The sequence below is a fragment of the Neopelma chrysocephalum genome, unplaced genomic scaffold (genome assembly GCF_003984885.1).
Source record: "Neopelma chrysocephalum unplaced genomic scaffold, ASM398488v2 Primary Assembly neopelma1_24, whole genome shotgun sequence".
In the NCBI taxonomy this organism is placed as follows: Eukaryota; Metazoa; Chordata; class Aves; order Passeriformes; family Pipridae; genus Neopelma; species Neopelma chrysocephalum.
In genome coordinates, this window is record NW_020897693.1 from 34,118,538 (window position 1) to 34,129,286 (window position 10,749).

General features: G+C 40.2%; 1 protein-coding gene across 11 annotated transcripts in view; it reads left to right on the forward strand.

Moving 5' to 3' along the window:
- The window catches only part of TTLL5 (tubulin tyrosine ligase like 5), a 135,582-nt gene that overhangs the window by 83,199 nt on the left and 41,634 nt on the right, over window positions 1-10,749 (forward strand). The window contains exon 31 of one of the 11 annotated variants that reach the window (XM_027672010.1): window positions 530-962. The exons of the other annotated variants lie outside the window; for them this stretch is intronic. Within the exon in view, the coding sequence (XP_027527811.1) occupies window positions 530-560 (31 nt within the window). The 3' untranslated portion in view covers window positions 561-962. Of the gene's footprint in view, window positions 1-529; window positions 963-10,749 lie in introns of those variants that run through there. 11 annotated transcript variants of the gene reach the window in all.

The following is a 10,749-nucleotide window of genomic DNA, read 5'->3' on the forward strand; positions in this document are numbered from 1 at the left end:
TGGTGAAATAAGGGCCTGGATGAACATGTAGGATGAGAGGGGAAATGTCTATCTTTGATTTCTCTGCATCTGTAAGTTCAAGTTTGCTGGTGTTGAGACATATATGCAGAATGCTGCAAAAAACTCCACTATGTCCTCATCTTCATGCTTTTTCTGTGAATATCAAGTTTAGATTGTTCAAAGGTAGAATAGATAGAGCAGTGTTTATTAGATTTTCTTTTCCAGATGGCTTCTTTATGCTCCATATTAATTTTGGATGTTGGAATTTATATTTATAGCTGATATGCTCATGGGAATCAGAGCAGAGGACTGTGATTCTGCAGTAAAACCATTCTTCCTGGGATTGAAAGAGTAGCAAGATTGACTCGCAGGAGTCTAGATCTTGTAGACTAGGAGCAAGTCAAGCTTGCTGTGGTAACTAGGCTGAATACAAGCCCAGAACTGCTGGAGATTTGAGTTCTTCCTTTGCCACTCCAGTAAATATTATTTATTCCTTTGCCTAAGCTTTCATTTTTGTCTTTTAAAACAGAATAATGAAGCAGAGCTTCTCCAGCACATGAGTTTAGGACTGGAAAGCATCGTACACATGAAAACACTGGTTCTTGTCATTGGCATCTGAATGCTGCTGGAAAATGGAGGGAGGTGAGAGAGGGAGACACACAGTGCAGAAGGCATGTGACCTGAGTGGTCATCCTTTCCCACATGGGTCCTTCAGTAGGAGAATTGTAATGGGATTTGGAAAGCTCAAGTAAAATTGTTCTTATTTCATCAGTCACTGCTTTTCACCCTGCCTAAAGAAGAAGAATGTGAGAAATGAATTCCTGGCCTGTTTCTGTTCCAGGACAATGTTTGCCTCTGGGATTTAAAGTTATTGAGAGAGGTGGTAGTGATTCTGCTCTTGGAGCCCAGCCAGGCAAGCTATTACCTAATCCAAATAAAGAACTTATCCAATAGGTGTAAACTGCGTTTTCTTCTTACACAGCTTGGGAGAGCAGCAGCATGCAGGCTGTCCTAGAGCTTCTGTTCTTTTTTTTTGACTCTGCTTGCACCTTTTCATGGGCTCACAGATACAGCTGCAAACCCCACCATTTAATGCCCAGAACTCTGCTCTGAATGACTTTCAGGGCTGTGCCTCATCTAGCATTGTGTGCATAGTTTAATGCCTGTAGTTAAAATTTCTGTTTTATTTTCTACAGCAATCTGAAAATGCTTCAGAATTTTCCAATCACAACAGATAAAAGATTCCATCTTCAAACCTTTTATGAATCATTTAGTCTTTCAGTACTTCAGTTGCTCTGTTTTTTGTCTTCAGAGAAAGTGACAGAAAGATGTCTTAAGACTCTTTATTGAATTATTTTATCTTTATGGATGCTTTTATTGAATGGCCAGAATACTGGGAGTTAAAAGTTTTTTGTAAATCTGGAAATGAAAAAAAAGGGATTCTTGAAGCAGTGCTGAATTACTTGATCTGTGAACTTTTATTTTATGAGAGAATTCCAAAAGGAATATCAAGGTCATGATATATGGAGATTGCTATCTTGTATTGTAAATGCCTTTTTTGCTACTTGATTAGTTACATTGGAGCAAGCAGTTCACAGAGGGTCATCTGATGGGTGTCAACCTGTGCTCAGTGCTGGATAACTGAAGAAAAGCTTTCTGTTTTGTTCCATTGAGGTTCTGGTCTATCACTTGCAGAATTCAGCAAGGATGAAAATGTTTTGTAAATGAGTCTCTTATCTGGCTCGCACTTGGCTCCAGTTCAAATATCTGCCTCTGAAATGCAGTCCTTACAGTTTTTGTATGGCTCTGTGGTAAATCTAAGCCATTTTAGTGCTGCTGAGGTTAGTTTGAAAATTTTGGTTTGATGTTTGCAATTATAGAATTTGGACTATTCTTGTTGACAAATCTTTCTCCCCTTTAATACCCACTCTCCGAGTACTGAGTTATCTAAATGTTTTGCAGGACTCCTTCTTTTGTTGAATTCTTTTGGCTGTATGAGGTGAGGTGCCAAATTGGTAGTCTGCTTGCCAAAAGGCAAAGGAAATCTTGGGTTTGTAATATGGAGACAGAGGACAGTTCTGAATATGTTAAAATGTTATTTTATAAATCTACACTGCTGTGCATTTTGAGATTTTTTTTGTCACTTTCTATAAGCATTGGTGCTATTTCCACTCAAATGATGGCTTAGCCTTTTGCTGCACCTCAAACAAAGAAACCTGCAGAGCTCCACAAGAGGTGAGATGTTACAAGTTGTATGTGGGCTTACTTTTGACTACTGTAACATGACTGTCAGCCCCTGCCACATTTACTGCAGACCTGCCTTTGTTGCCTTCTGTACATCATTGAATTTATGTCAAATCTGTTTTCTCCCTCTCTAATCCTAGTCTTGTCTCAGTGCCCTATTTCAGTTCTGTCTCGACTGAGTTATCACTCAATTATTTGGATAGGGTTGTCACCCCCTCACATTGTGCTGTAAAGGCACTAAACATGATTACATGTTTTGTAGTAGAATTATTTAAGGTTGCCATATATTATTTTAATCACAATTTTAATAATGTAATCTAAGGACCACAAATAAGAAAGTAATTCTTCATTATCCAGTGAAACTACCAGTCACTGAAGCCAAGACCATACTAGAACTGCTCTTGACAAAGCATTATCTTGAATGCATAATAAAGGTAAAAAATCAGCTGTTTAACAGAGTGAAGCTTGTTGATTCAGAGCATAAACTAACTTTCAAGTACCTGTTGACAAAGTGCTGCATAACCTCTAGTAGTGGGGACAGCGGTCAGAGGTTACTTGAAACTTCTGGCACTGGAACTTGCAGCTGCTATGCCACTTGTTTTTTGAAAAAGACAGTGGATTTCTCCTCCAAGAATTACTTAATTTAGTGCTATGGATACATGTACTACACATCCTAGGTTTCAGATGTTCTGTTCTGATCATACTAAGTATATATCCTTTGGACTTGTGAGGAAGAATCCCAGATGTCTTTTGAGAGTTTTTTCTGCAACGGTGTATTTGGCTTCTCTAGTTTCATTGAATCTTTGAGTTTTGCCAGAAAGACCCCAGGCAGCAATCACAGGCTAATTGTGTTACATGTGTTGCCTTGTAGTTCTGGGTTGATAGTGACTTTTATTCTCTTCCAAATCATTTGTTTTGAGCTCCCTGCAATTTCTTGCAAAGTCGAGGCTGCCTGACTGCTGTCCTGTGCTGTGTTTGCCAAGTGTTCGGAGCCTATTTGTTTGCACAGCATCTAGGTGTAAGGTAACTTGGAGGCTGTGCTGCAGTGATGCCTCTGGAGGAAATGAAGGGGGAAAGCAGCAAGCACTGAGGGATACACGGTAAGCCCTCAGTTCAGTTTGAGCAAACTGCGTTGACTGTAACACCTCCCTGGCTAAGCAGTACAGAAGTGCCAGAGCAGCAGCAGCCCAACAGCAGTGAGTCCAACCCTCTGCTAGCATAGCCACATGTCTGTTCCTGTCTCCCCATAGTGCTTGTTCTCTTCCCTTTTCGCTTACCTTAATACCTAAAGTAATTAAATTTCTTTATTTGCGGCAGAGGAGTAATTGAGGGTGGGTACAGTGATTTTTCTGTGACCTCTGTCTGCATCACCTCCACAGCTCTGTCATGGTGATTCTGCCTGTGGTCCTTGAGAAGCAGCACTTCTGAGAGCTCTGAATTTGGAGTTTTCTGTTATTACCTTCTGCTCAGAGGAGGTTTGAAGAGGGCAGGCAAAAAAATAGAACTACTGCCTGGGTAGCTGGATGTTCTTGCAACTCATCCTGTTTCTAGTTTGTGCATGTTCTTCCTCTACTCATGCAACCACGAATATTTGTGCCTGTAACAGCCTTCTCCTTCTGCAACAACCTCTTATCTTTTTTTTTTTATTTTATTTCCACACACGTATCCAGGGTCACTAATGACAACTTGTTAACTGTGGAAGTGAATTGGCTGACTTAAACTTAAGAAATACATGACTTGCCTTGTATTTTTTTTTCTATATATATTTTGGTCACACTAAGGAAACTTGTGATGTCAGGGCCAATTGCTCTCCATCCTGCTTGGAAATCGCCCTGAGCCTCAGCACCATGGATTGGCACAGTCCTGCAGGATCCCTGCTTCCCACAGCTAGGCCTTGGCTCTGACTGTCTGGAGCCTCCAGGAGAGGAAAGGCAGAAAGCTCGTGACTTGCCCAGACAGTCTGAGGCCTGGCCCTGCAGCCTCAGCTCCCCAGACACTGTTGAGTCGGACTTGGCTGGCAGCCGCTGCACTGTTACTTTTCCGAGGTAATAAGTGAGATTAATCACAGGACCCTTTCCAGAGGCAAAGGGGGTTTGTGCTTCCTGGAGGGAGACTATAGGAGCCAGTGCTGGTGCTGTGAGCCGGAGGCGAGAACTGGGGCCTCGCAGCAGGGCAGAACAGGACACCAGTGGAGTTGTGTGAGTGTAGACTCTGCTCAGCTGCTTCTGGGAGGCTTTGCTGGAGCTGTAGCCTGGTGCCTCCCTTGGATGGGCTGTGGCTGAGCACAGAGGCCACAGTGTCTGCATTACCTGTATCTGCTGGCCTTGGACAATTATGATTTTTGCAAATAAAAATTTGAGGGGGGGCAGGTTTCTTTTTGACTACATGACTTCCTTTCAGAGAAGAGATGAGGATCTTTCCTACTGTTCCAAGCAAACAGCCCATATTGACAGGTGGATGGGAGTGATGGGGGTCTTACACCTTCCCCCAAGCCAATACTGCGTAATGGTTTTGGGTTTTCTCATTACAGCTGCCTCCACAAATTGACCTTATTCTAATGTAAACATAGGATTTACCATCCTGGACTAGGCTACTAGACTCTCTGGTTCTCATATCCTGTGCTTCAGAGCAACTATCACCAGCATCTTCAGTAGAAGTACAGAGAACGTTCTGATGGGCAGCAGGGAAATTCCCTGTCTGGAGGAAAACTTGATTTTGCCCTCCAACAGCTAGCAGCTGGCTTGTACTTCTCACAATACTTTGTTCTATGTAGTCTAGTGTGGATATTGTTGTTAATCATATATTTTTACTTTCTGCAAAAAATATAGTCCTGTTAAGCTGTAGCAGTAAGTTCCACAGGTGAATTTCATATTATGCAAAAGTTTAAATTTTAAATTTTTTTCCAAAGTTTGCTGAAAGTCTCTGTACCTATAATAAGATTACATGAAGGCAAACAGAAATGCTGGATTTATTTTCTGCACTATTTATCCTCTATCTTTCTATCATCTCCCTTCTTGTTTGTCTCTCCTAAACTAAACAGTCCCATTCTTTTCAAATTTTAAATGGAAATCTTCCCAGCTCTCTAATAATTGTCTGGCTATCTTTATAGAGATGACAAGAAATGAAAATAGTACATCAAGTAGGAGTAAAACATTAATCTCATGTAAGTAACAGTAGTGTATCTTTTATTTTCTAACTCAACTTACATATACCAATATCTTGTTGGCTTCTGCCCATGCTAAACACTGAAATTTTTATTAATATGCACTTGTTTCTCTTTGATTATTGCAGTAAATGTCAAACTGAGCAACAGGTATAGGCAGTTCACTTTTGCAGTTGTTTTTTTCTTTTTCTTCTTTTCCATTTCTTCAGTAGTGAACTCTCCTCTTCCTGCTTCCAGCTGCCACGGGTGGATTTTGTTGGCTGTGATGAGTTACTTGCAGTTTGCTGTTCTATTAAATATCTAATTCAATATAGAACAAGTTGAAATCTTTTAGTGTCTTGCACTACTTGACTCATAATCTCCTCCTCTTATCCCTGATTTCAAATGTCTCTGAAATATGCTGTGTAGGTTCTAGGTATTTCATGTTGCAAAGTGACCAGCAGATCTGCTTTTCCTCTGCATTTATTTAAACCTCCAATTCACCATTAAAATAGTTGTTTTCCAGTGGTATTCAGAGGGTTAATGTGCCCGTAGCTATCATGGGGGAGATCTACTCTGCTGCTTATGGCCTTCTAGGAATGAAGGGACCCTGTAGTCTGGTGCTCTGTGGGACTGGCTCTGGCTTCAGCAGCCTCCCTCTCTAGAGGAGTTCTGAAAGGGTTACAAGGGAGCCTTGGCTGTTTCTTTGAGCTATTTGGAAAGGACGGGCCTCAGACAGCTTGGCAGGAACCTGGGGCCCTGTTTTTTCCAGCCCAGCCCTTCCTTCTGCACAGAGCTGTCAGGGAATCCCACGAATGTCTGGTTTTTCCCCTTTTTAAAATCTTTTTCTAAGAATATTTTTATCCATCTGTGACTCTTCCCCACACAAGGATCTCAAGTTTTATCCATTGATTGGCCTTACAGGTAGTGAGGTGTAAATGAAAGCTGTGCTATCATGCCATAGCTGTTGGAATTAGTTCACATTGTACAGCTGAGAAGGGCATTGGGAAGGTTCCCAGAAGAGTGTCCTTTCTGGCATTGATCTTAGGGCAGGTCCATCTGGCCTAAGAACAGAGGGATTGAATGGGCCCATCTTTGAACTGTGCTATTCCTGTGGGTCACACTTTGAAATCTCAGAGCTGCATGTTCCGTATCCTCCATACCAGACATACAGAATGCTGCTTTGTAAAAATGGAAGTTCCCTTTGTAAGCCAGGCTTATGAAAGGCAAGATGGGATTAGCAACTCTTCCTTCATTTGCCTCATGCTCTCCAGCACTGTACTGAAGTTGAATTTATTGTGAATATTTTGAAGGTTTGCAGGTCTGCCCTGTACCTTTTCACCTCAAGAAAATGGAGGTGTCTATAGGGTAGTGTTAAAGGGAGGTTTGATTACTGGTGAGAGCAAAGGTCTTGAACAGCTGTGTTGAAGACCTTGGTGTTGTGCAGCCAAGAAAGAGATATTGGATCAGGATTATGTTGCTATCTCAGTAAGCCTGTCAGATGCTGTAAGTAGGGTGTGATCTGAGATCCATGTAGAAAGCCTGTCCAGAAGGCAGCCCTCATGTGGGGCAGTTCCTGGACAACCCTCTGAAATCAGCAGCCAAAGGGCCTGGAATCAAGCTCAGCTGAGTTAAGGTTTCAGTAACCAAGTACAAATGCCACAGCAGGAGGTAGCAAAAAGGGCCAAAGGGGTTTCCTTCCTGCTAGGATTTGTTTTGGAGCTACCTTCCATTGTACAATGGAGTTTCCACCACCAACGCACATTCATGTTTTCCATCCAGGCCGAGGTCATGCTTTAGCTTGGCTTGCTCAGGATGAGCATGGCATTCTTTCTGGTGTTTTATACTGTGATATAAATGGGAATTCCCTGCAAAAGCACAAAGAAACCCCTTTCCTATCCCTGAAAGTATTAGTGAGCCTTTCCTGCAAAGATCCTGCTTTTACCTAATTTTCCCTAGCTTTCATTCTGGTGAAGTTTTGTAGCTGACACCAGAGTTTCTGAATTGCATTCTGTTGGCTCCATGTCAGTCTGTTATTCTCCAGGGCTTCTCTGGGCTGCAGGTATCAAGCAGCAGCTGTTTGTGAACCGTGCAGGGATCCCCTGTTTAACAAAAACCTCTTTTGAAAAAAGGGGAGGGGAAAATGTAAAAAAGTCAGGATTATTTCAGTTTCCCTATGTATTTGGTGACAGCTGTGCTTGGTGATCCTTTTTACTGTCTCATAGGTGTATGTGTATTGTGTAATCTGAAGATGGGTCAACCAGAACTCCACTGTGGAACACCAACTTTTTGTTTAGGGAATAGCATGACTTATAATAATGAGTATTGTTTGTGGTTAGTAGTACTTTCTGAGTCTTTACCCAACACTGGATACTATCAACCATTGAGTAGTTTGACCAAAATGCTCTGAATAAGAGAACTTTGGTTGGTAATGAGCAAGAAAGCATTTTGGTCACTTAGAAAAGCTTGTTATTGGATTGTCCAGAACCAGTGCCAATTACAAAGATTTTTAAGCGCACTGTTAAAGCTAGGCTATGCAATGTCAGGATGGAATACCAAGAATCCTTTATCAAAAGCAGGAAAGTTATTTCTAGGATTTCATTCTGTAACAATAGATGAAAGATACCTTCTTTAAAAAAAAAAGGGAGGGGAGAAGGAGCAAAAAAAATAGACAGTGCTTCATGATGCCAGTTTCCAGATATGCTCCTATTGCAAACATTGCATTTTTATTAACATTTCTTATCCAAGTACTGTTCACAGCAAACCAGGTGGGGGGACACCAAGCCAGCCTGGCTAATCCAAATCTACTTAAAACTGGCACTGAGACAACAACCTTTAGCAGAAGGAGTTTCAAAGTAAGAGAACGTTATCAAAGACATTTTTTGTGTTCCAGCTGCTGGGTGGTTGGGCACAGGAACAGGCTCCCCAGGGAAGTGGTCACAGCACCAAGCCTGACAGAGTTCAAGAAGCGTTTGGACAACACTCTCAGGCACATGGTGTGACTCTTGGGGCCGTCCTGTGCAGGGCCAGGAGTTGGTCTCGATGATCCTTCTGGGTCCCTTCCAACTCAGGACATTATATGATTCTATGTTGCTTGACTTCTTTGCTTGATTTCCGGACTGCATCTGGTTCAGTAAGTGTCTTTCACTACCCTTTCTATCTTTCTGCAATCTGGCTTGTGGGATTTAACTGAAAAGTTAGTCAAAGAAGATCTGGCAGTGCTGCACATGCTGTTGGCAGCTGTCTGTCAGGGGTGGTTAGCCTGGGCAAGAGTCATCCTTCGGAGCAAAAGGGCTGTGACTTATGTGGTCCAAACCTTTTGTATGCATAAAGAATTCTTTATTTACTTGTTGTTGGAAAAAAAAATTAGAATCTTCTCTGTGAAGAATGTAGCCAAGCTGGGCCATTAATGTCTTTAGTGTTGAAAATATGAGATTTCTTCAAAATTCAGCTCAGAAAACTTTCATGTTTGGTAGACCATGTGAAAAGGAGGAGGAAACCTCAAGTCTTGGACCATCTATTTCTTTTTTGATATCGGAATAAAGATGCTGATGAGTAAAATGAAGATAAGCTGACACCTCTTAGCATTTTGAAAAGTTGGAGATGCTGAGACTTGAAAATGAGTAAGTTTAGGAATTTTGTTTCTTGGTACTGGTACTTAGATCAGAAAAACTTTTCACAGTCATATTCTGAATTTGAAATGAGAATTTTTCGTTACTCATCAAAGACAACATACTGCTTAGTGTAGTGACTTCTACCTCCCATGAATGTTTCCTAAAAGATCCCAAACTGTGGTGTTTGAAAAAACTTGAAATAACTTGTTAGAAAGTGTTCTGTTCAATAAATTTCTCATTTTGGCTCCACTAGACTCTTGGGTGTAAGATTCTTTGACAGTCTCATGATGCTAAAGATTTTGACTTCTCTGTAAATATTTCCTGATGGATGATAATTTGAACAACAATGAAAGGCTTTCCAATTCAGGCAGTCAACATGGCAAAGAGAACACATCATCTTTTGTGAAGAAATCAACAAAGAAAACAGTGTTTGTGGAACATCTAAACACAGGCTCTTGAAACTCTCAGCCCCAGAAGTGATTCTTCATAGACTCTGCTGCTCTTAAAATGTGGTGCCTTGATAAACACATCTCTTTCCAATAAAGAACTTTATATGATATATCCAGAATATTTTCCAAGAGAATGAGATTTTGGTTTCTACTGACAATGATCCCACTAGCCTTCTGTTTTCAAAATTCCTTACTAAAGAATCAAGGAAGCTTAGAGTTATCCCCTATGAACAGTTCCGAAAAAGGCTGTCTATTAAGATTTTTTGGAAAAGCTACCTTTCATAGAGTTTGGTTTTGAATATTGACAAGTTGCTTATCTTTCTTCAAAGTTGAAAAGCCTCAAGAAGGAGCTGTGTTTTAATGTAGAATTAGTTTCATTAAAAATCCACAGAAATAATAACTTTATCTGTTATCCAAGTTCACAAATATTTTATTTTTTAACTTTTATTTATATAAATATACACATATAATACATTTTAAAGTATTAAATAAAATAATAGGTACTACTAAAATAATTTTGAAAACCCAGTTTTAATAATTGCATTATTCTGGTATATTTCAAGAAACTTGGATCCAATACATTTTTAGCCATTTAAATACTTTGTTTTTCTGTTCGGGACATTGTTTGCATAACTGATTTTGTTTTTTTCAAAGGTCAGAGTCATGTCTTCATTTTTTTCTGAAATTCCACTTTCCTGCTGCTGATAGTAACCCAAATAATTTAAATATGAAAGTTCTCTACTATCTGTGTAAAAAGAACAAAATTTATGCACCAATTTCTAGGTTTTGAGGTGCAAGAGACAGAATGTGATTCATGTAGTGCGTTGGTTTTCTTTATTGATATTTTCTAAATAGGAAAAAAAGGTTAACATATTAGGATTTCTAAAGCATTGCGGAACCTGAATATAAGTGCAAACATTGTGTTGCTGAGAAGCACTTCTGTGAAAGGGAAAAGAAATGTGCTGTTTTCGTGTCTCCCTCTGAAATTATCTAAACTCTTGATATCATGTAACTTCAATTGTGAATTGTCCTGATTGTTGCTACAAAATGCATAGTTGTCTGGGTATTGTTTGTCAAAATCTCACTCTGGTGTTTATGGTGTGTATTGTCAGATAGCAAAACTAGGTAACAACTACTCTTGTCATTTAGTTTCAGGTTTTTTCTAACACTATTACTTTTATGTGAGAGCTTGTTTACTGCTCCAGCTAGTCTCCAGAGCCTTAAATACAGTACACAACATGAAGGTTAACCTCTTAGCAAATGTTACTCGAGCCTTCTGGAGGCCATGTTTGGATTCTAT